Source organism: Dermacentor variabilis, chromosome 7 (assembly GCF_050947875.1).
Source record: "Dermacentor variabilis isolate Ectoservices chromosome 7, ASM5094787v1, whole genome shotgun sequence".
In the NCBI taxonomy this organism is placed as follows: Eukaryota; Metazoa; Arthropoda; class Arachnida; order Ixodida; family Ixodidae; genus Dermacentor; species Dermacentor variabilis.
Window position 1 is genome coordinate 84184073 of NC_134574.1, and position 25837 is coordinate 84209909.

The following is a 25837-nucleotide window of genomic DNA, read 5'->3' on the forward strand; positions in this document are numbered from 1 at the left end:
AGGTTATTAAGACTGATTAGGGTGCATGAACAAGGATTAGGGAGGATTAGGGCGGATAAAGGAAGATTAAGGTCGGTTAATGCGAATTAAGGTGAATTAGGGCTCATAAAGGAGGATTAAGACCGATTAGGATTGATTAGTTTAGATTAAGGTAGATTAGAGACCATGGAGCTGGATTAGGTTTGATAGAGGTGGATTAGGGTGTATTGAGGTAGATTGGGTTTATTAATCAGGATTAAGTTGGATTAAGATGCGTGAATAAGGATTAAGGTGGATGAAGGAGGATTAGGCGGACACAATATGATATATTAGGGTTGATAAAGGAGGATAAAGACCGTATAGGGTAGGCTAAAGTGCATTAGGGGTGATGTAGGTTGATTACGTTGTATTAAGGTGGATTGGGAGTATTAAGCTGGATTAAGGTGGATGAATGAGCATTAGGGGGGACTAATGTGAATTAGAGTTCATTGAGTATTAAGACCGATTAGTCTACAATAATCCTCCTAATGCACAATAATGCACCAATCCACATTCATCGATCTCCTCCTTCATTCACTTTAATCCACTATAATCCACAAAAGACCTCCCTAATGCACACTAATCCACTTTCATCGACCTTAATCTACTCCAACCTTCCTTAATGTGCTTTAATCCTCGTTAATAAACCCGAATGCTTCCTGATTCACATTAATCTCCCCTAATCCACTATAATCATCCTTAATTCACCTTAAAACACCCGAATCCACTTTCATCTACCTTAGTCCACCCTAATTCTTGTTAATCCGCCCTAATCCTCCTTCATTCACTTTAATTCACCCTAGCCGACCATAATCCTCCTTAATGCACATTAATCCTTCTTATCCACCCTTACCCTCAATGCACTTTAATCCACCTTAATCCACAATAATCGTCCTTAATGCACCTCAACGCACCTTCATTCATCCTAATGCACCTTCATCGACCCCTTCACCGACCCCTTTTATGCACCTTCATTCACCCAAATGATGGCTTCATGTAAAGAAAAATACATAAAAACATAACAATATAGCAAGAACATAACAAGCCTAAACAAAATCGTATCTGCATTTACATGCGCAAAACCAAGTTAATTCGTCACAAGCGTGACTACATTTACCATAATCGTCAAATAACATTAATCAAATAACAGCACAAATGACAAAGAATTATGGACACAATAAATATAGAACAAAGAAAACATCCTATATTAAGGTGCATGAATCCAATCACTAATCAATGATTACTTTGCTAATCATTAATCATCTCTTATACATGGCTGCACATGCTTTGGTTCGCTTCGCGCCTTCCTTCGGTGACGTGATATTTTCTGTAGCTCACAACGGAACCTTGAAACAGAGGTCTAAGGCTTTCGCTTAGACACACAAGAACACACAAAGGGATGTGTCACAAGCAATACTATATCAGACGCACGCATCTGATCATGTGGCAGAACAATTGTCTGGAGTAGAGAACTCGCCTCAGCGCTCCCTTTACATCGGTATACCCCGTACATACGGCTTTAAGAATAAACCAACCTCCTCATAAACGTTGCCTCCAGAATTATTGATGCTGTTATTAGCATTTCTCAAAATTTTCAACCCCACTGGGGCGCGCAACTGGCCCAAAATAACACGCCTCCGTAGAATCCTGCGGCCCATCCGCTGGAGCTCAGGAGGAAATGCGCGCCGTGCGCAGCCGGTGGGTGAGGAGAATCGAGGAGGAAAGCGCCGTGAGGAGGAGAGTGTCGATACTTTCAAATTATCAAGGGGTTTTAGGCGAGGTTCGCTGAGTGCGCTCCTAGCGGCCAAAAGCGCTACCAAAAAAGTTCTATGCACATACATATGTACGCGTTACGCGGAATAACGTTATGTACCACTCTGTCATATTGCAGATTGTCAGGTGCCAACCATGTGTCCTTGTCCTAATGGGCCAAATAATGGCCAAAGTCAATCCAAATTGGCCGCAAAGCTTCAGGTGAAAACAGTTCAGAAGCAATTGTCACCAACATTAGCAAACGCGGTTAAGGCAACAGTAATGGAAGCGCGAAAACAACAGTGCGAAAAAGAAAACTCTTTCTCTAAACAGAAACACTGTTTGTTTTCTTTCAACAAAAATAAATTTTCTAATCAGTTTTATATACCTGCGAAATCTAAAGAAAAATTATTCTGTTTAGTTTAGCAGTAACAATAAATGACTCTCTTTCAGCTTCTGCTAAAGAGGGAGGGGGGAGTACGCTCATATGAACTGCAAAACAATGCAGCTCTTGAAGTAGGCAGAAAGGTGTGCTCGTAAAATTTACCTGCTACTATATGCCCCGCTCACGCGATATGTTGTTTATATTGTAAAAGCTTGTCTGAATTCTGGTGACATGGTGTATGCGAGGTTTGTTTCAACATTGTTGGAGGTAGTAACGTAATCATTTACTACCGCCAAAAATTTCTGTACGTTAGCTTGTTCGGTGAGCCTGCCATGACCAACGCTCTTTGCGGCTGACGATGCGACAAGCGCCAAGCGCCCAAAGCTCTCTTTGGCCCACAAGGAAACAATGTTCTGTGAGTGGGTGGTATTTTCACACTCGTACGGATGACGCTTTGCTGCACCGCTTTCTGTATTAAATGCTACAAACGCCCACTGAGTCGAATTGCCGATAATTTGAATTACGGCTTCATGCCTGTTGAGCAAAACAAATTTGCCGCTTTTTACAACGAAACTCGCATGGCTTCTGCTCTTGATGGATATGGTGTCAGGTTATTGTTTTGTTCCGCCTGAAGATTTCCCTGGTCACACTGATGGCGCGAAGTCCTATAAAACACAGGTGAATCGCGTGCCTTGAACGTACGGGTTTCAATGGAAGCTACACTATCACGTACATTTTCCTTTATCAGTAGACCGTGGAGCTGCTCCGTGGTCGCATCGGATGTGAATATTAGATCACTGCTTTGACGCATCCGTAGTGGCCAAGTTGTTACCAGAGTGGCACAAGGCTTTACTTCTGTACCCACCTGGCATTGAGGGGCAACGTATTCACACTACCGCTTTCACAAGCCAACGACGGTCGCCCTGATGATCTCTCAGCAGATGATAAGCCTTCCACTCAGGTAAAAGTCAGCACAAATCGCGGTCACAGCTCTGCTGCAGCACTTGACCAAGGTAGCAAGCAACGTCGTGGCTGAAAGTAACGATTTAAGTAGGCCTATTCATAAACCAGCCCAATCGAATTATGAGTGCATTGGGGCATTGCGAATTTGCTGATGTATGCTTCTTTGCATACCTTGAACATGCTCATGACTAGCTTGTGCAAGAAGTAACGTCCCCTGTCACTCCCTAACAGCATCTTTTCGAAGGCTCGTCACTCCCTTTTACTCGGGCTGTTGGGATAGCTACACAGATGGAGCAGAGTAACACAGATACACAAGACTCTTCTCCGAATTAGCTTCAGAATGTAGAACTGTTGCGTCAGAATATGTGCTATTACGAGGCCATCAATCTCGGCCACATTCACTTCCTCGACAGCGTATCGAAAGTGATTCGCATGCAAGCTGCAAGCACAACGCGTTGCCCAGTACAATAAAAGACGGGCTTCTTCTGCGGTCGTATTGGCCAGTTTAAGTGAGCCTGTAACAACAAAAAACGCCCACGCGAAATGGCCATTGCTTCCCGCGTTCTTCTGCCGCAGCCAGCCACTGAACATAATTGTCAACGTTCGGACGTGACGCACAGTTGGTAAACCTTACAACCGCGCAGTCTATCTTCGTCAGCGAAATTGCAACAATCGGCTCAGGACCACTTGTGCTCTTCACGCTTGGCTAACTTTGCCACATCACCGCTTAGCTCTCAGCAAACTTTCATCCATAATCAGCTACCTGCGAGAAAGCCACCACACCTTACGGCGGAGGGCTGCATCGACACCATGCTTCATAGAAGATTCCATACCCAGCATGGGGAGACGCCTTTTTAGCAGCGGATCTTACGCCTGCACTGGGCGACCATAGATAGGCACACGCGCGGGGATGCGAAACCGGGGAAAGAAATTCTAGGCAGTTTTAAGAGATGGTTGGACACAACTAGAGATTGTCAATTTTTTTTTTCATGGAATAAATCTATGCGCATGCAATGCGGGAGACCTGTTCACTTCATACAAGTTTGTGCACCCACAGCCTTACAGCCTGCTCTTGCTTAACAAAATAATTGTGCCTGTATTATCCACCTGGGTGGGTCTTGTGCTCTCTTGCTAAAACGTTTAGAGTCTCCTCCGAAGTGTATGAAATTATGAGTACGGGGCACTGTAAATATAATTAGGTTAAAGGAAAAGTACTCTCCCAACGTATTCCTAAGATATGGAAACTCATGAAAATTATTTAGAATTGAGCAACTCTACCAGAGTGTTAAGATGCCTACAAGTCTGCTCTTTATAGATCGCGCAATATCTAATTTTGATGACCCCAGTATTTGGTGTGGTCGTGAAAAAACGGGTTTATTTTTAGGACTGAATACCCTATGACCTTTCGTATTTTTTGTTTTTAATTGTTTATCTTCAACAACGAAACGGTACTCCACTCTCACAGCCTATCAACGGCCTTGCTTTTAGAACTAATTACCCGATTTTTCAGAATAAGTTCTAAGATGTTGACAACCAAAGCCATAGTGGTCAAGTTCTTGGAAAGACAATTTATGGTAAAGGCAATCGAATGTTATTGAGAAATCAACACGAATCCCAACAGTGTTCGCCTGCTATTTAAGAGAGCCCAAAAGCATTTCTTTCTCTATTGGAAGATCTAATTGTGTGATTTTTCTCTGACGAAGCCAAACTCAGAAGTTGTCAAAATATTGTGCTCATTTACAAAATTTATCACGCGATCGTGCAGCATCTTGTCAATCCACTTTGCAAAGAACAGGACATAAATTGGTATGTCGTTGGATAATTATTTCTATCCTTGTCCTTAAAAATAACAGAAACTTTAGCCATATGAAGGTTGTTAGGAAAGATTCCGGCGGAAAAAGCAAGGCTTATGACGTGTTAAACCGGGTACATTAACACGGGCGACACTATTGCAGAATGAAATTCAACGCCGTGAATACCGCTGCATTTACTACTACAACTACACGAGTGAATCACGTTTTAAAGCTTCTTCAGCAACTGCGGGGGCAAGATATATATTTTCGCAAGCGCCGCTTGGTCAAAAGTAATAAGGAGAATGTCGGTGTAGTGATTGTCAAAAACATTACCAAGCCTTCATGTATCCATGATTGGTTAAAAATGGACCATGCTGCACTAATTCATGTTTTTGTTTATGTCTACTGTTCTTTCTTTTCATTCTGTTCGCCTTGTTTCGATTTTCTCTCAATGAAATCAAGTCCACCATATTCTGTATTGAGAAAAGCGTTGATACATAGTGTTCTTATACGGTATTGCCATCAGGCAATACTTTTTTATCCATGACTTTCGAGTGTTTATGCTTGCCTTGTCGTTACAGAAGGGTTCATTTACTGGTACATTTGCTTTTGTATAGCAATAAATTCGCTATGAGCAACATCTGCGTTTCACTTCAATATACACCGCACCGCGTTGCCTGGAGCAGAAGATGCCTAAAATTCTGCAGCGTCACTTTAATTACATTTCGAAAGCCCGACGAAACAGATTCATTATCTTTAAAGCCCCTCGTGATTGATAAACGTGTACTATATATGTATATGGGGGCTAAGATAAGCTCCTATAACGCCAGAAATTAGAATTTCTTCATTTGCATTTGTAACGAGCGCGTAAAGGGACAATAAGTGTCACTTTCCTTGGCAGGTGTATGGCACATTAGATGGCTTTTGCGTCCATTAAATAGGCAAGTTTAGTAGCCGCACAAGATGGGCCTAAGATGTCTAGGTTCAAAACACCGCCAAGTATCAACGTACATTTGGGATTGCTGATCCAGCTCATTTTCTGGTTGCCAATTGAGTGGAAGTTTGAAATTCTACCAGCAAAATCTATATTTTATGGCTTTACCTGCGAAAACCGCGATATAATTATGAGGAACGCCGTATTTGGAGATTCTGGCTTAATTTAATCCACCTGGTATTTTTTATCCTCGATTCATTCAGCGGTAGAAGGCCTTTTTTTGCATTTCGTTCCAATCCAAATGCGGGCGCCGCGGCCAGAATTTGATCCCGCACCGTCGGGTTTAGCAGCGTAACATCATAGCCACTACGTCAACATCGTGGGTACTTTAGGATTAGGCGGGCGATAAGTAGCAGCGAAGCCGAACTGAATTCATTGTCAGGAAAGATTTTGCATCTTTAGGAAATAAACGAGAATTCATAAGTAATTTCGCAGGTGATGTCTTACTTAGAAACAAAACGCCTCGTGCCCTTCTAGTCTGCTGGTTAAGAACGGAGGACATGAACGCTGACGATTTAATCACCTCGTACCCTTCTTTGTCTCACGTTGCGATTACCAGAACTATATCGAAAGCAAAGTTGAAGCTGGAAGGACATGTACCATAGTCACCGTCTTTCCAGCGTTCGGACTGTTCGTTCAAATCGGATGAAGAAGCTGGAATAACAATGACGAAACGAAGACGAAGGCATCAGAACGACCATATATCAGGAATGCATTATGGCGGCAGTATGCAATGAAGCAATGACGACAGTGGAACAACGAACGCGAAATAACCGCTATGGCACTATGACTACGGGGTTACGGAGTTACAGCGTGATTACGGTTGCGCGACTTAGATAGCATGGTGATGACTGTAGCACGACGACAATCGAACGACAAAGGTGGACTTCCGAGAATAGAACAATCACGATGGCATCACGGCTATCGCAAGTGCACGAATTCATGGCGAACGACTCTTTGACCATGATGGAATCTCTATGTGCCCCACATGATCATTAAACGATAGTTTAACTCATGCTATGCATGAGCTATGCTGTACTCATGCTATGCAAGATCATAGCATCAGTACAGCTGCGTGATAAAGAGGGAAGGAAGACGGATGCTGGAAGATTGAAAGAAACGTGTTCACGACGAAATGACAACGCCCCAACGGCGAGAGTAAAGTTAACAAAGGAATTAGCACAACGAAATTAAGGAGGCGAAATGTTTACAGAAGGACTGCGATAGCAGGAAGACGACGACGAGTTGCCGTTCGAGCTCACGTCGGCGCTCACGTACATCACCTGTCACCACAGGCGACATAGTCTCCGATCGCACTACATGTGGAGTCCTGTTTGCCATACGGCTGGTAACAGAAAATTATCTAACACAGTACTGTGATATACAAATGAAAAAAATCACATGTATGAACCTATGCAAACCAAAGCTTCAGTAAGGCGGCCAAATAAATGCTGTATAGGTAACGGTGAATAGTACAATTTTTGTTACCTTATGCGTACGCAAGACTAAATGCCATGTAGTGGTTATGCTCATCCAACACATGGTTTTCCTCCACTCCTTGTGTTCATGCGTTATATTGCTCACAAGCTATGCAGCAATGAAAACTCTAAATTGGATAAATGCACAGTGTAGCAAGTCTACGCGGCGATGTTACGAGGACGAATGTATTGTGCGATGCTTGTTAAGAGAACAATGGTTACGGCAGTTGTTTGCACAGAAAAGTACGACGCCGACCAAACAAATTCTAGGAATTGTGTACCTAATACGTCACAGTGACACATACCCATCCTGAGGGACTGGCGGAGGACAGGCGCACACGCAGTGGCGCGTAACAGGTAGGCAAGGGAACACCTTCGTATATTTGTCCACAATTTACCGGCCCCTATCACCAATGGTCCAGTAGGACACAGCAGCCATTCCAAACCCGACCATGTAGGCAATAAAACAATCCACCGTGGTTGCTCCGTGGCTATGGTGTTGGGCTGCTGAGCACGAGGTCACGAGATCAAAGCGCGGCCACGGCGGCTGTATTTAGATAGGGTTGAAATGTGAAAAGAGCCTTGTACATTGATTTAGGTCAGGAGGACAGGCGCACCTGTAGTTACGGGTTACGGGTTACGGACTGGATTCCAAGGGAAGGGAAGCGTAGCAGGGGGCGGCAGAAAGTTAGGTGGGCGGATGAAATTAAGACGTTTGCAGGGACAACATGGCCACAATTAGTACATGACCGGGGTAGTTGTAGAAGTATGGGAGAGGCCTTTGCCCTGCAGTGGGCGTAACTAGGCTGATGATAATGATGATGATGATGATGATGATGATGATGATGATGATGATGATGATGATGATGATGATGATGAAAGAAACCCAGGTGGTCGAAATTTCCGGAATCCTCCACTACGGCATGCCTCATAATCAGAAAGTGGCTTTGGCACGTAAAACCACGTAATTTTTTCGATTTTTAAGAAAAACCTTTGAATATGCCTTCGTGTGCGCGTGAGGTCGTAACCGCTCAAAAAAGATGAGGTGAGCGAAATAAACACGAACAGGCGCGGCAACTTCAAACCTTTGAATTCCGTAGAAATACATAGGAAAAAAACAGACAAAGATGACATATGCGCTCAATACAACGATAAATTTACATATCAGATAAGCCAATGTGGGCACCACTCTGAAGGAGGCTAATTTCAAAATCAAATGACCTAGTTTCACTGATACACTCTCAAACTTCATATAATTGAATTGTTTCCTAATCATTATTGCTACGCCTCTTCCTCTCGTTGCCCTATCATTTGTACGTTAGACGATCTCGCATCACCAGTATTGTGCTACAGCCAAGTTTTTTTTTTTTACTGCAAGCAGATTGGGCTGATGTATTAGTGTCAATCTTACCACATCGGTAATGTTGTTTATGACATTTCGTGCATCCGCACTTAAAGGGTCGCGCACCAGACCGTCTACATGGGAAAGTTTTGGTTTTACACTGGAAGGTGTTATCTGCCCTTTGGGGCATATTTTTTTATATTGGCTCCATAATAGCAGAGACATAAATTTTAGGTGTCGCGAACCCATGATTTCTGGAGGCGAGCTTCACTGCCAACATTGAGACTCCCGGCACTTGCTTTTTCTAGCCTCTGCAAGCGCAATTCCTTCCCTGCGTTCTCCCGTGCAGGAGCCGACTGGTCACGTGACCCATACGCCATGGGCCCTAAGTTTCTTTAAGGTCATCACTATGTTTACCCTACATCAGCCGTTTTTAGACTGTGCATGTACAACGCAGTTGCATAATGGTAATTGTAGCTTTGTCATCCGACTCTCATGATGTGTGTGCGTGTGTGTGAAGTGACTTTAATAAGAATGGAACAGATGCCATCTTCACCATCAAAATTATACATTCAGTGTAACACCATCGACGTAATGTGTGCGCCATCTTTCCGTCGTTGTTACTCCAGTTCCACCACCAGACTTTTGTTAAGCCGTAGTCTTGACGCCATCATGGTTTTACATGCTCTGTGATTGAGTAATCGTCACTCCATTGTCTTTATACATTCGTCATCATGCCACCGTCCTCATGCATACGTTGTCTTATTGTCGTTCGTGATGCCACCGTTATCGTCACGTTGTCATTTTATCGTCATCGTCACTTCAATAACGTCGTGCTATTTTCATCAACCATCGTCTTCATAACGCTTTCGTCATTCCAATGAGGCCGATTGTTTACATTGCAACATAGTCTGTCATTAGGAAAGGCCTTTGTCTTGCAATGGATGTACACATAGACTGATAATAATGACGGTGCCCTCATTCGTTGTCCTACTGTCGTCATGATGCAACCGTCATTATCACTTTGTCGTTTTACCTTTGTCGTCACTTCAGTAACGCCATGCCATTGTCGTCGCGCTGTCGGTGATTGTGCCCTAATTCATTTGTGATAATGCCGCCCTTGTCATGCCATTGTTGTCATTCAGTCGTAGTCACACAGTCGCTATCACGCATCGGTTGTCATAATATCGTCGACACGGTGTCGAGACCATGCCATCTTCCTCACTGCAGCTTTGTAATCAGACTTTCGCCATGTTGTCATGCTGAGGCAGTGATACAGTCGTCACGCCACTGCCATCATACACTTATCATTCCATTGTTCTCATACCTTTATCATACTATCTTCCTTATTGCGTCATAATCACACAGCCGTCGTCATACCATCGCACTTTAACATTTTTGCTCTCGTGTTGCCATCGTCATACCACCGTTGTCATGTCATTGTCGGCAGGCTGTTGCTTTACCTTCAGCATTCACTTCAGAAACATCAACCCATTCTCATGCTGTCTTCGTCATTGAGCCTTTGTTGGTTTGTCCACATCATTCCTTCTTCGTCATTCTATGGCAACTATGGGCTCACTATTCATTTGTGATTATACCGCTGTTTTAATGCCATGGTTGTCATTTCGCCGTCATCACGCAGTCGCTGTTACAGATCTCTTCTCGTGCAATCGTCGTGATTGCGTCGTGGTTGTGTCATCATTGTCATTCAAGGTTTGTCATCCGGTTGTCGTGACACCATCATCGCCATGAGATCTTCGTCATGAAATCACTGTCATTCAATTCTGCTCATGTCGTCGTCGTAAACTTGTCGTCGTTATCTGATCGTTATCATTTAGGAATCGACATGTCGTCGTCGTCATGCCATCATTGTCATGCCGATTTCGTCGTTCCGTTGACATTATCCCTCTTCGTAATTCCATCCTTGTCACTGCGCCGGCGTCATTAGCTGTCGTCCTGATGTCAGGCTCATTGGCCACCTTGGCAAGAAACTATCACAACAAAGTGGGACGATACAGGAGTATTTCGCATATAGCCGAAACAACTGATGCCTAAGAATCACCATTACAGAATTTAAGAAAAAATGCCTTCGGAAGGAAAGTGGGTCACTATATTGCTAGAATACTAATCGCAGTACCATCGACAACCAGCCTGAGATGAGTTATGCCGCATTTTTAAGCAGCACTTACAAGCAGGCGGCATCATAAGTATACGTTTGAAAAATTGGTGTGCCATGATGTCAAAACTTAGTGCAATGGCTTGCTTAATTCTAAACAATGCAAATAGACCACGTGAAGATAAATAGGCGTAATTTCACTTGTACAAACCTCGATTAATATAGCACCAGAGAAGAAAGGGAACCGAGGGGCCAGTGTTCTAGTAGTAAAACGTAAATTCATAAGAAAGAAGATGGCAAAACGGTGCCGCGAAGCTTAACTGATTAGAGCATCGCACGCGTAATGCGACAACCAGACATCATTTCCTAGCTGCGCCAAGTAATTTTTTAGTCCAATTTATTGCTATTAATTTATCATTTCTTCAATTAGTAAGTACAAGTGATTTCCCCAATGTTGTCCTTCAAGTCGTTGTTTGTTGGCTTCATATGCTACGAGTAATAAAATTCGGGCCCCTCGGTTCGCTTTCTTCTCTCGTCCATTACATTAAGAGGGTCCCGAATCTGGCGCCACTGATGCCTTCACGGGGCATGTGCGGGTTTATTGACCAGTTTCCTTCACCGAAGCAGATCACGTACTTGTGACTCCTGCGGCAGAAAGAATGTTCCACGTTTGCCGCCAATGTTTTTTGAGTGGTGGCGCTGGCTAACATTGCCAGGGTTAGTTCCAGTAGTGAAACATAAACACCCCAAAAGCGGATAGAATAACGGCGCTGCGTTAGCACAGTTGGCAATAGCAACGCACGCGTATTGCGAAGACATAGGTTCGTAAGCAGCCTGCTGGCAGTTGTTTGATTCATCCGCTTTCTTTTCCATTAATATATCATTTCTTAACCTAATTAGTAAGTACAAGTACTTTCCCCTATTTTTCTTTGGTGTCTTTGTTTGTGGTCTTCTTGTGGTTCGATCATTATAGGCCACATTTACCTTTTGGGTTTCAAGAAGCTTAGAGAGTTAGGCTTCATTGTATCTCTTGGTGCTTTTATGTAAGGAGAGAGGGTTTAGGAAGAGGGGATTACAGTTTATGCTTGCACTACAAAGGGACATATTTTGCACATATTCTCATCGCAAGAATTGAATATAATTTGCAATCAAGTCCCATATTATACACTTCTAACCGGTGCAGTTAACTTCTTCTTGTTGACGCTGTTTGACAAGCGAAACAATATAATTTATATGATAATGTTTAATCCGTCTCTTTGTCAAGTCATATTACGCGTTTGATTGTCTTGAGTACACATCTTGCATAAGAGTTTGCTGCAAAATAAGGTTCCTTTTGTAGGTGTACCGTAACGACCAAGCATGTGCCCTGCCATCCTAGTGTCCGTGCAAAGCTCGTTTTGAGAACTGATGGACATTTTCACAGCACACAGGCATAAATGTATTTCCAGCAAAAAAAAATTCCCGAAACGCTTATTTTAAAATATTCGTGCACACACAACGAACATCTTGAAATCTAATGTAGGTGAAGAAACGCTTAAAAAAAACTGACAATGGCTTGATATAAATTTGACCATTTCATTCCTGCGTTCTTTATATAAAGTTCGATGTGACATAGAAAGGCTGACGCTATCTTCGGCGGCCCTTGAGTGAGCGTATGCATGTGCTCTCGTGCACCGGTGCTACGCAGTGTCACCAACGCGGCGATCATCTCAAAAGAGCTAGTTGGCGTTTGCCACGATGGATGCGCATGGGCGATGGTGGCCTAATGGTACGAACATCAGGCTCCTGCATTTGAGAAACGAGGTTCCATGCCACCACTGGGGAGTGGAACCTCTATGAACCACCATTTATTTAGTTAGTTCTTTTAAACTCTGAGCTCTTACCCAGGCAGCAGCACCCAGCCATGGTAAGGAAAGTCCGTGAGTGCTCGCCAAGAAAAAAAAAAGATTTGCATCACAACAGCAGATATTAAAGAGATTACAGACCACAATGAGCTGCTGACGTAGTGCGCCACGAGCATGTTCCTTCAGCAAAAGGAATGTATCCTATGTTGTTTGTAAAGTTAAGACCTAAAGAAATACAGTTTAGTAACGAGGTGTGCAAGCGTACGCAGTAAACAATGATATTAAAAGTGTTTCTTTGCCTGGAATTGTGAGAACAGAGTGGTTCTGCTCAGCTGCTCGAGGGATGACAACGTTTAAACTAACACCATACCGAATAGTGAAGAGGGTTGGAATGAATGGGTGTTTTCACCCTTGAGGATGAAGTGGGAATGGAATGGACGGCCCCAGTCCATAAAAACGATATCAAAGGTGTACATAAGTGTTTCTGCAAATTTTAGCGCAGTGTGGGCACCAAGAATAATACTAGGGGCACACGAATTACAGGTGTTTAGGGCCACATATGCTTCGCATGCTTTGGTTTGTTTTTTCGCTATTAGTTTATTCATAATACATTACCAAGATTCACCTAACCCTTTTGTGACTTACTGTTTCTTTGCAGGTGCCACTACATACACCATGGGCATTACGAGGACAGCATAGGCACTGACTGCGCCACCGCGCCACGACCAATGCCTACACCGGTGGTATCACACGTTCCTGCCAACCAGGTTGGGTGCACTGCAGGGGATTTTTATTCCTGTTCGCGAGCTACTGGTTTCGTTTCTCAAATTGTTGAGCATTGCAATCAAACTGAGGCGCCAGTAGGGAACACCTCTTCAGTCTCTTTTCAGTACCGGCAAGGCCAACATGAACGGCACATGTTTTCTTGGTTATGTGCCAATGCCAAAAACCATGTAACCATCTCTTAACAGTGGTACTCTAACAATGTTTGTCCAAACAAAGAGGCAAAGAGTTAGCTAACTTCACGGATTACTGTGCTGATAATGCTTTCTTGCGCAAGTAGATCAAGCTGCTTGTGTGCAATAATAATGTATTAAGATAGTGTACCCGCTTTCAGACACACACACACACACAAACACACACACACACACACACACACACACATATATATATATATATATATATATATATATATATATATATATATATATATATATATATATATATATATATATAGAGAGAGAGAGAGAGAGAGAGAGAGAGAGAGAGAAAGGCAAAATCAGTCATTCACCCAAACGTAGCTAAGTGCTACAAAGTAACTCCATACGGGCTTTTCGAATGAAAAGCTTTGATGCGGCTTGTCCTGCTCTCTGCACAGCGGTATGTTGCCTGATTGCAGGCGCGCGCGTAGTTCTACGATTCCTCCCTAACTCGCCGAAGAAACACCCCCCCCCCCCAAGGCTGTTTCTTGGGCTAGTTGGCACGGTTTACTCATAACGGCAAAGCTTTTAGGGCATTTCAAAAGTTTTTTGCTGATGCTAGCAACATCAAGAAGACACTGGAGATGGTTACCAAAGAACACCACCGCGGTACGCTGATGACATACTACGCCGAAGCTCAAGCAATAGGCACTCACGATGTGCGCGGGGTCATCAGAGCATTCCTACGGGAGGAATTCCAGAGGTTGTTCTCAAGGTAAGTGTCTGAGGTGTCCTCAATCACTTACATACTCAAGGAGCAACTTCAGCGCTCACTGGAGGATTCAGAAGTGCAGCCCACGCCGCCGACACCCAAGCCAGAAGAGATTACTTACGCCACTATGGCCGCTGTAGCCACCGTGAGGGCCCCTGCGAGCCCCCACTAGGGCCAGATAACCCCGAAGTTCCGCTGCGAGGCACCACCGTTGCCAGTGTCACCTCGCCCGCCTCTCGACCAGAGCAAAGTCCCAAGGAAGACAGACATAGGCGTGTTACGCATACCACGATTCGCATACTGCAAAATCAGCCCATGAGGCTTGCTCGTCGAAGTACCATGTCCTCGTCGAAATACCTCGCGACAACGCAGCATAGCTACCAAGGACCTTCGCGTTCGCCGTCGCAAGGCGGATACCTCTCACTACAGCGCCGACCGCACACTGGATCTATCCGTGGATGGTCCGTCAGTCGTTATCGGCAACACTAGAAACTGCAACCGATGGAAGTGCGGTTGCTGTTGGTCGAAATGCCGAAAACCTTCCGTCGATGACGTTGCAATGACACCCCGCCAGCCAGACGAGTAATCGAAGCAAAGAAAACACCGTGAAGGTAGGCTTGATGCCGAGACATAACATCAGATAATGTTGATTGAAGAGCGGCCCAATGCCGGAGCCTACCTGCAATGAAAGAAAGAGCACCGCTGATCTCGAACTGCTTCTCTATTGTCGCTGCGTCACCACTCTTTTAGAAACAGGAGCCGACTATTAAGTCGGCAGTGGTTCCTTCTCCACCGAGTTCAAGAAAGTTAGGACTCCATAGAACTGCTTTTAAATCGCACCTCTGGAGGACATATGATAACGCCGACCGGGACCTTCATGACAACAGTTGCCATTCTTGACCGCGCATCCCCTGCAACTTTCGTTATCCTGCCACAGTGCACATGGGATGCAATCCCCGCCATATACTTGCAGAGTGAACACGAAGCACTCATTGACCTACAATCGAAGTTGATAACGCTGTCCTGTGAGCAAGGAATGCCACAGTGTGGGACTTTCATTCATCCTGCTAATAGCGTGCTCCAAGATGAAATCGTACTTTCCGTCAGAGCAGAAGTAACCGGAATCAAAGAGGCTACCGTGAAGAGTTTCCAACACTTCCCGCTCAACCCAGAATTGTTGTCGCAAGCGGAATCGTTCAATTGCTCTCAGGAAAATTACATGCAATGACGATGAGCTTTAGCCAGGAATATAAACAGTTAAAGAAGGTTGCCAAGATCTCCGTAGATGCAAAAAGTTATAGCCATCAGTGATGTGTTTTGCTCTCACATTCCGCGGGGCCTACAACAACGGTCCGTGTTCCTGAATCAGTTTTTGACGTTATTCCGAGTTTTACCAGATATGGGAAAAAATAACTCAATGATATCCTTCAGCAATAGAACGGGGCCTTTCTCTCGTCATCAAAGGTATCCCAAAGAACAGTTGCTAAGTATTGCATATTATCCGAAGAATCCACTCGATCATTCCGTGGATGTCGCAGAGAGTTTCAACTAGCGAGCTTGAGACCATAAAGGAACAAGTCACCGAAATGCTGCGTGATAAATTCATCCAGCCGTCCAAAAGCCCGCGGGCATCTCCCCTGCAGTCAAAGTGAAGAAGGAGGATTTAACTGTATGTTGTTGCAGGGATTGCGGGGTTTGCAGGGACCTAAAGTAAGAAAGAAGCACAAATAGATGACGCACTGGACCTTCTCTGCAGCACAAAGCATTTCTTTTTTGCTGATGGAACTTAGGGCTGGCGTCTGGGAAATTGAATTTGACGAGAAGAATCGAGAGAAAGCGTCTTCGAGTTCAATGTCATGAAATTGGTAAATGCACTGCATCTTCAACGTTCCAGCGCCTGATGGTTACTGTACTGACTGGCTTGATGTGGCCGACATCCTTCGTCTATTTGAAAGACGCCGTTTGCTCCGCAACTCTCCGTGAGCGCACGAGGATCATTAGAACAATGCTAGTAGCAATGAATTCATAGGGACTCGCCCTGAAACCGGAAAAGTGTGCATTTCCGTGCGAAAACCTCCTATTCCTGCCCCAAGTCATTAGCAATCATGGAGTCTGTCCAGACGTGTGGAACACAACCCTCATCGCAAAGTTCCTGCAGCCCATCGACAAAAAGGCATTGCACAAATTTCTTGACATATCTGCCTAATACAGCTTCTTTTTCAAGGACTTTTGACTCATGGCCGAACTGTTAACTGATTTAATCAAATCTGACATCGAATAAGGCTACAGATATCGGAAACACCGCAGGTGGAAGCATTTCAACAACTCAAACAACAGCTGCAGCCACTTGCCCTTGCACATATTCACGATGACGCCGAACTTGAAATCCACACAGACGAAAATAGCAAAGGCCCTGGTGCCGTCCTATTCCATTGGGAAGATGAACTTGACGGCCTATGGCTTGCACTAGCAGGCTGCTGCAGAATGAGGAAGCCGCTTATTCTACATTAAAAAAGAAATGACTTGTGATCATTTCGACTCCCACGAGATATCTCACTGGCCCACTTGACAGGCCGTTCAAAGGCTAGCAACTTTACAGGACCCTCAGCACAATGCGTTCGCGGGCAAGTTGGTGCAAATCCATAATTACTTTCTATAACGGAAAACAACGCACACAAGAAAGACGACAGGACAACGCCCTACACAAGCGACCGGACAAGCGGCTTGTCCTGTCGTCTTTCTGGTGTTCGTTGTTTTGCGCTAAACAAAGTAATTATGGATATACAGGATCCTGCAGAAAGCATATCACGGTAGAATCTTAGACTCTAAGAATTTGGCGTCACCGTGGTGTACAAGTACACACGAAAACACTCTGATGCCGACTGTCTTTATCGTCCTCCCATCGACTTGCCTCCGCAAGACGACTAAGGAGACAACGACTTCCTAGAAAAAAATGCGCGCAGACTACTTCGCCGAGGGGCAGCCAGTGCACCGGGTGCTAAACAACTTTGCTGTGTACTTGGAAGACCAAACGGACGCTGCCCCAAGGGTATTGAGGCGTGCATTATCTCCGTTTATCATGCGAAAATATGCCATCTTGAAGAAGTTCTCCCTAGGCGGCGGCAATAAGCTTCTTTGTGTGTAATCAGCACTGCATTGAGGCGCTCTACATGCCGTGCATGACGATCAGACCGCTGAGCACCTCAGGGTCTGCTGTGTGACCTCGACCATTTAGGACTGTTAGTGGCCTCACCTCAAAGTCGACATCGCTCACTAAATCAACACTTGCCGAGGCTTCAATCGACGCAGGACACCACGAAGACCAGTGGGACTGGTACAACAGATGGAGCCTTCTTACCGGTCATTCCAGCGGACTGACTGGACCTAAGCAACATTTTCAACGTCAGTGCCTGATAATATGTAGATCGTCGTGGCTAACGACAGCCTTACCCGCTACGCCGAAACAAAAGTCCCACAAAAAGGTAGCGGAGTCGAAGTGACGAAATTTTACGTCGACACCGACCATTCGACATCGTCCTCCAGAGGTTCTGATCCGAGAGAGTAACCACGGCGTTTATAGACGAGCTTCCATCAGCCGGCCTGCAATGTAGCCAGAAAAGTAACCGCACGCCAAATGCCTACCACCTGGAAAAGAATAATCAAACGGAACACCTTCAAGAAGGCACTCATATACTTGTTAGTAATATACCTCCATGTCCAAGAGAGGACTTGCAATGCTGTCCTTCGCTTAAAACATGGCAGTTCAACAGGCAACGCAAGTGCCGCCGTTCTATCTGGTTTATGAAAGGGAGCTGGCGACCACAGCAGAAGGCAGCTGCCTGACGTCAGAGAAAAAGAAAGTCTCCAGGGTAATGCGTATGTCTAGCGTGCCGAATAAGCCTCACATCATACACACCTGCCTACCAACAACCAGTAGAGGGCAAGCAGCCAACAATGCAATCTTCGACAAAGAAACGTGGAGTACCAGCCCCGCCACCAATCTCGTTTGGGACCTCAAAACGCATACATTGAGTGAGTGAAAAGCCACTTCAAATATATTCCAGTCTATACAAGATCGTTGACGTATTGGCGTATTGAACTTTGAGATCGTGCCACATGACGTTGTGCGATCGTAGTGGCGCCACCTATGACATGAAGTCGTCCACGTGGTAGTCGTCCACGCTAACAAACGTCTGAATTTTATTTCGTCGTTGCTTTCTGATGTATTTTTTTTACTGTAGGCCCTTTTTTCGCGTTCGTGTTGTGTTGATAGTATTGGAACGGTGATTCTTTATAGGAGTCATAGCTATGCCTACTTGCGTACAAATCCCTGCAACCGTCTTTCGCCGGCTAACAAATGTCCGAGGTTACCGACCAGCACAAGACGAGCCTTTCTGTATCAGAGGTTTCTGGAATGTTATCGGTGGCTATATCTGTCTTCTATGTTGCCACCAAACCTTTTGTAATCAGGTTGGGTGCATGACGCGAATGAAGTACTTTTTCGAAGGTACGAGATCGGCAACAATTACTCTGGAACCTGCGACGAGTAATATATAAAGAGCCGACGCTTCTAACTCCCAGACCACATTTTGATGAAGCCCGTATTAGCTTGTCACTATGTCGTGCCCGTGGGTTACTTTTTTTACTGGACCCACCCAACAGCTAGTTTTTATGCTCGCCGTTCTTCTTGGTCTAATTCTAAACCGTCACTGACTTCGTTACAATTTTGGTTACTGCGTATGAGTGAGTATCCACTCAGGTTGTTGACTTATGCGCTGCTCTTTAAAGCAGGACGCGTTATGCCACATACGACAGCTGACCGCGAAAAGCGTATGCTCCGGACGGGCTTTCATGCAGTGCTTATCTTGGCGCCTGGTAGCGTAAAACCCAATGCGCGGCCGAGCGAGCCAATTCTATTTGCTGTTCCGGCCACATGTGTCGCAGAGAATGTACCCAGACGACCATAAAGCTGTCCAATGCTGAAGTTGTCCGATTATTGTGACAATACTCTACGGACTAGATAAGGTAATATCTGACTGGATAAGATCTGACCGGATCCATCATTTTTGTTGATAAGCGCCAGTCACGTAAGCGTCTCTAGAATTTATCAACTACGTTTAGAAGAGTCACGTCAATTATCCCATCGAAACTATCAGAATTTGTTTCTAACTTTCTTATATTGTGGAAGCCTTTAACCAAGGTTCGAGAAATTACACATGGGTCTGTCCCTTAAAACACGTTACATTGCAAGTGATGGATGCCGGGAAGAAATTGGCGCTTAGAAAACTGATATGCCGCGTCTTTGTACGCGTGCATCGCTAGCGCTTAGAAAGTGCTGTTCTCACCCTAATCTCACCATGGGGCGGGAAAGCTAACATGCTTACCGTACATGATGCAGTTTTTCAATAAAAACCCAAACAACGTTAATTTACGCTAAATGAAATGACAGATGAATTTGGCTTATTTTCCTAAAGTGACGAATTAACGTTATCATATAATAAAGATTCATATAGAGGGCAAAACGAATGAATAAAATCCTTATAAGATGATCGCCCACCATTAACACCGATGAGCCTCGTGCAGTTCCTAAACATACCAAGGTGATATGGAATGCCTACTGGCTTTCAGAAGTAGCGAGCGCGGTCATCAATGTACAGTTGAACCCGCAATAACGTGCTTTGTGTGAAACATTTGAATAAGTAATTTATCCATAAGAGGACAGTTATAGTGGGGCCTAGGCAACCTAGGTCAACTTGCGCCCTTTAACCTGCTAGCTAATCCGCGCAGCGCATCTTAATATACGCCGTCCGAATCAGCTCGCGCCGCACATAGTTGGTCCAGCACGTGTATCACGACCGCACCGTATTATGAATTGCTCGTGACGCTTACAATAACGAAGGTATGGTTCTTGGTTCCTCTCTATTTTTTTTTTGTCGCAAAAAATTATTTGGGTGTTTTACGTGCCAAATACGTGAGCTGATTGTGAGGCACGGCGTAGTGGGGCACTTCGGATTAACTTTGGGCACCTCGGGTTCTTTAACAATCTCCCGATGCACAGGAAACGGTCGTTCTCGCATTTTGCCACGTCGAAATATCGCCGCTGCGGCAGGGATTTGACTCCGCTACCCCATGCTTAGCAGGGCAACACGTTATCCGCTCCGGTGGGTAATCATGTCTCACGTTCAATACCTTTTCCTTGTATGGGGAATAACTACTTTTAAAAACATTTAAAAACTTCAGCGACTTTACAATAATTCAATAGGGGTTATAGTTTGTGCCGCTTCCTATCAACCAGCCTCGTCGTTGGTTAAGAAGCTCGGCTTAATCTGTGCGCGCCATCTCCACTATCGTATGCCATATGTTACGTTCTACAAACGGAAATGGAACAAAATGCCCAATGTGTCAAAGGAGGAAACGCGTACGTCGAAAGACTGGCGAATTTTGTTTCTTGATCGGTCGTCTGGGAGCGTTTAAATTGTGGCGCTATCAAGTGGTTGTTTGCATTGCGCGGGCTTCATTTAAGTGCAACTACAGGAAGCTCAGCCAATGGTCTACTTAAGTGCCGACTTAAGGGCAAACACTGAAGTCAGGTATTTCTAAATGCGACCTACAACTTTCATATTAACAGTTCCTTGCAGTTATCAACATCTGAAAAGGTAATTAGTTAATACTAATTATTTCACTTCGCAAAACGAAAAATACACGGCAGAGTAGCTCCCGTGATGGTCAACACCACTGAGTGGCCCTCCAGCACACTGGGTCGTTTTGCAAGTCTTGGTCACTTTTAGCAAGGAGAGCCTGTATGTATATATATATATATATATATATATATATATATATATATATATGTTCGCACTACACACCCGGAAGAGGCCGCTCCGGAGCAGCACTTACCAATGTTGTGAAATCGGTTTCAAGCATGGATCTGGGTCCTGAAAGATATTAATGCTTAACAATGACGTCTGGCACAAGGTTAAAAGCATGTGAAGAAATAAGAGGTGATAGCGCGAAACTCCCGCACACTATAGGCGATTGCAGCATTAGCGTGACCTACTATGGCTCCTTTGCTTGTTATGGTTACGATGCTTTTCAAGCTTACAATTAAAGAATTTGCGACAATGAAAAACAGCGGAGTACAAGAATTTTATTGATAAATTGTCACCGCTCAGCAGGCAAACATAAAACTTGGCAAAGGCGCTTGTGTTTCGTGTATAAAATGGATGTGAGATCGCAGCGCAAACAATTCACCGCGTTGGTAGCAATCTATTGGAAATGAAAAAAAAAATCCCGAGGAGCAAGCCAATTTCCTGGGACTTAAGAGCAACCTTTATGTACTGACGCAAAGCTCCAGCAGCCCTTGCAAAATCCACTCACTTTCAAAACACGTTTTATGAAAACAAACGCGATAAAAAGTGTGCAAAGCTTCGCAACATACCTTGGGATATTTTTGTCCCCTTTTCTGTTTCTTGTATTTCATATAAGTTCACTAATTTCTTGCGTTGACACTCTCTTTTATGTTTTGTAACAAATAAAATGTTACAAATTACCTCCTTCGTGAGAGTAAATTTTATTCCCTTTCTGACTGAAGTTTTGAGGAGAGTAATGTGCTCGGATGTGGCTTAAGAGAAGCCTCAAGGATAAACTCTGGCAGTAGTTACAGCCATGTTGTGAGTGGAATTGGCCGACCTTCTTCCGTAGTTTCCTTGCGCATATGATAAGTGCCAGCTAGGACTGACCTGGGTGACAAAGACAAATTTTAATTGAGGATAACAAAAAACAAATGAAACTCATTTCTAGCACGAATACCTTTTACAGCGATTAACTTCCTTAGTATACTTTGCGAAAAAAATGTAGAGCTAAAACAGTTGGCATAGATTCATTGTGGAGGAGCGCGAACAACTGGAGTTCGAACATCTAGACAGCACAAGTGATTGTGGCCTGCAGGTGTTCCATGTCCGCTTGTTCATGCTCTTGTACAATATTTATGCTAATTTACTTCACGCACCTTTCCGTATCTATCCATGTCTATTGATATATAACCGTTTTCCTGTCAAGTCAGCTTTGGTAAATGGGTAAGTGCCATGGGAATTAGCCGCGAAAAAAATGAACCTCTTCGACGCCTATATATGCCATTAGGTATATATCGGTATCGCGTTAACATAACCAATACTATCCTTTGAGTTCTTTCCGGTGCTGGGCAAATCAAACCTGCATCTTTGATGACGATGTTTTTTTTCGGAATCGCGTTTGAAACAGGGCGAAGACGAGTACTGTCCTAGCCTACTTGATTTATTGAGAGTTTACTATATACACAGCTCTCTAGGCATACGGACATTTCATCTCGATCTTGATTCGCGTATTTAAAATCTCTGTCACTAGAACCTGTCATTACCTACACTTGCAATGAATCTGGCTCTCTCAATCTCTTTCCAGCTTTTCTTCTACCAATGCTCTAATGATCTCTTACTTGTCTCAAATGCTGGCCAATTAATACTTGTATCTTCGTTCAACCCCTGTGCTTCTTGAAGGTGCACAATCCCTGCGGCACTCGCTTGATGAGGAACATGGCATTACATTAAATTGCACATTCGGACCTCTGCCACACGTCAACTTGGCTGCGGCAGCGCTAGGTGTCTCAACGTGTCTATATTGAAACGCGAGAGGGGAGACCTATTGCAGTTTACATCTCAATTATATCCGTTTCGCAGTGGTAATAGGGTGCGTCTCCAAATTTATTCAATGCTAACCACGTTAACGTCGACAGATATCCTGAGATGATTCTGGTAAAGCAGTGTACCTTAAAAAGAAACACGCCAGGGATGGAAACGACCAAGTAACCTATGGGGCACCTCTGGTAGCAGTGAATTTGGAACTTGGGAGCAAGTTTCCAGCATGGATTGTCCGTTTTCGAGCGGTAAATACGCTTTTTGGAGCAACTTGGTAAAGGTCCATATGAGTGACATATATGCATATAAAGAAAAGGCATTCTTTATTTCACCTTTCATAACACTATTATGATAAGGCAGATCAGTTCTGCGGAAGCCCTCAAGGCAAGCAAAATTCATGACAGGGAAACATTGCCATCCAGCCTAATTGTAGAATGAGGTTACAAAGGAGTCCCATAAAGGTTTCTGAGAAACCACCGTCAAATCACTTACTGGATGGGCCAAGTAAATCTGGCCAAGAAAAAGAATAACCGAGGGCTTTTCATGAACAGCGCCCACTCTATGTTGACAGGCTTGGGTTAATGCTGGTCTAGCTTTTTTTTATTGTGAACAAGCAAGCAATATTTCATTTTAGCGAACTAACATTGATTACCTTGCTCATTTAATAAGGATTCAATGCCAAGGTTGTGGAATACATAAACAAATTATTGTTAACTGCCTATATATCGACCAAGATCTTATGTGGTCAATTTTCCAGAATTTTTATCACATGTGACGACGAGTACCGGCACTAGCAATAAAAGTGGTCTGAGACGAGAACGTCGCCATCAGTTCATTGTGTATGTTACAATGGTGCAAACCTTGGCGACAGCAGTATAAGAGTTCGGAACGGGAAGCGCACAAAGATCACGCTACTTCGCGTTTGATAGGGACCAAAGATGCGTGCCAGAAACTGCTGACACTGCGAGAAAGAAATGCGGCAGCTCGTTCACACTACCCCTAGTTGATGACGTTCGCGTAAAGATTGATGCAATCTTCAGTGCGCAGCAGCGTTGTTCCAACCAGGGTGGTTTCTTTTCTTGTTTTTGTTTGTTTCACGGGTTTCGTTCTCGCTAAGAAAGCTCTTCACAAATCCTAGGTTGTTTCGAATGCTGTTGTCGACCATTTTTAAACGTCATCCACAACTTTTTCATGGACATTTCATCGATTGCGTTAATTATTAAATTTAGGTTTTATAAGTATTCATGCAAAATAAATCAAAAATATTTACAGCCGCTCCCATGAACATCACCCATTAAGGCACAATGAAAGCCATTCGCCTAGTGCCTTCAGGTAGTTTTTTAATTCTTGGCAACCAGCAGTTTTTCTTTTTTCAATTCTTGATGCCCACAGAATGAATGTGAAGTGACGTACTGGTTATTGAACTTTGCCAGTACTTCACATCGCTTCCCTAGAGAAAGCTCGAAAATATTTTTCGAGAACAATAAGGGGACAATAATGATCACCGGCTTTCCGTTCTGCGTCGTCGACCAATATTTTCAATGAGCTCGATAAAGCCACTGTAAAACGGCTACCGATATTCCGAGCGACGAACAAGGGCTTGTGAAAATTAAAATTTTTGTACGCAATCTGCTCAAACCGTATCGAGAGCATCGTTGCCGCAAACGCAATTTCAGACGTTTGCGGTTTCTGCGAAGGCTTAATCACGACCGTAATTTGGACACTAAGGTTGACTAAATATTAAAATTGACCTCCTTGGATTGCTTTCTGCGACGTCAAAAGCCTGATTTTGTGCACTATGGCCGGCAGAAGTTTGTGTAGCCTGCGAGCATTTGAATGACAATTGCAGTAGCCATTCGATATTTGTGATCGAGAAGTTTCCTGAAAGCAAGCAGGTCGTTTGTCGGTATGCCGCGCGCACTATCACCCTGGTAACCGGACGTGTTGCAGGTACGAAATAGATTTATTACGTCACACGCATGGCGTTCACCCATTAATCGATGCACGTATACCAACCGGGCGCCAAACTGAGTGGTAAATTGTGCAACGAAACTGATGAGATACATGCTGAGCCGACTGTATTACCTTATTCATTAAGCGCGGCTTTCCTTCCCTACTGTACCATGGGATGAGCGCCAGTTGAAATGATCTATAGCAGGTCTGCATATACGCCAGTCGGTAACACTTTTATAAAACGTTCGTAACGCCTTATATAGCAGAAAACGACTTTCATTTTCTCCAGTTACTATTATGCCGCCAAACACACCACACTCCAAAGACGCCGACCCTGAAACGCATTGCTTAGGCTGGGACGGCAGGGCCAAGCTCTTGCCAACGCATGCCTATGGTTGTATGGTTGCCACTCAATACGCACATCCTGCTAAATTTGGTAACTTAATAGAAATTGGTGTTTTGGCGCAGGCTGGTGCAGCTCAATGGTTTGGCGCAAGATGATGCAATTGGCGCAGCACTTCCATTCCTGAACGCGTTCACACAATGATGAACGACGAGGACCAGCACACGCACTGAACGGCAACTCAGTTGAGCGGATTACGAGTGTCAAAGTGGAAAAAATGTGTATGTGTGTCATGTAGGCGAAGTAGGTTATTTGCTAGAGGTAGAGAGAGGACGGCAAAGCTAAGAAGAGTATGCATGTGTGTGTGTGTGTGTAACTATATACGCATGTATATGAAGTGCAACGGATGGTGATCTGCTATGGACCATCGTCCATTGCACTTCGCTCCTCGAAGAGGCACAATGGGTGTCAAGTTAGCTCCTGAACAGCAATTTGCAA

General features: G+C 44.2%; 1 protein-coding gene across 1 annotated transcript in view; it reads left to right on the forward strand.

Moving 5' to 3' along the window:
* The window catches only part of LOC142588724 (uncharacterized), a 51042-nt gene that overhangs the window by 19602 nt on the left and 5603 nt on the right, over positions 1-25837 (forward strand). The window contains exon 4 of the mRNA XM_075700539.1: positions 13344-13452. Within this exon, the coding sequence (XP_075556654.1) occupies positions 13344-13452 (109 nt within the window). The remainder of the gene's footprint in view (positions 1-13343; positions 13453-25837) is intronic.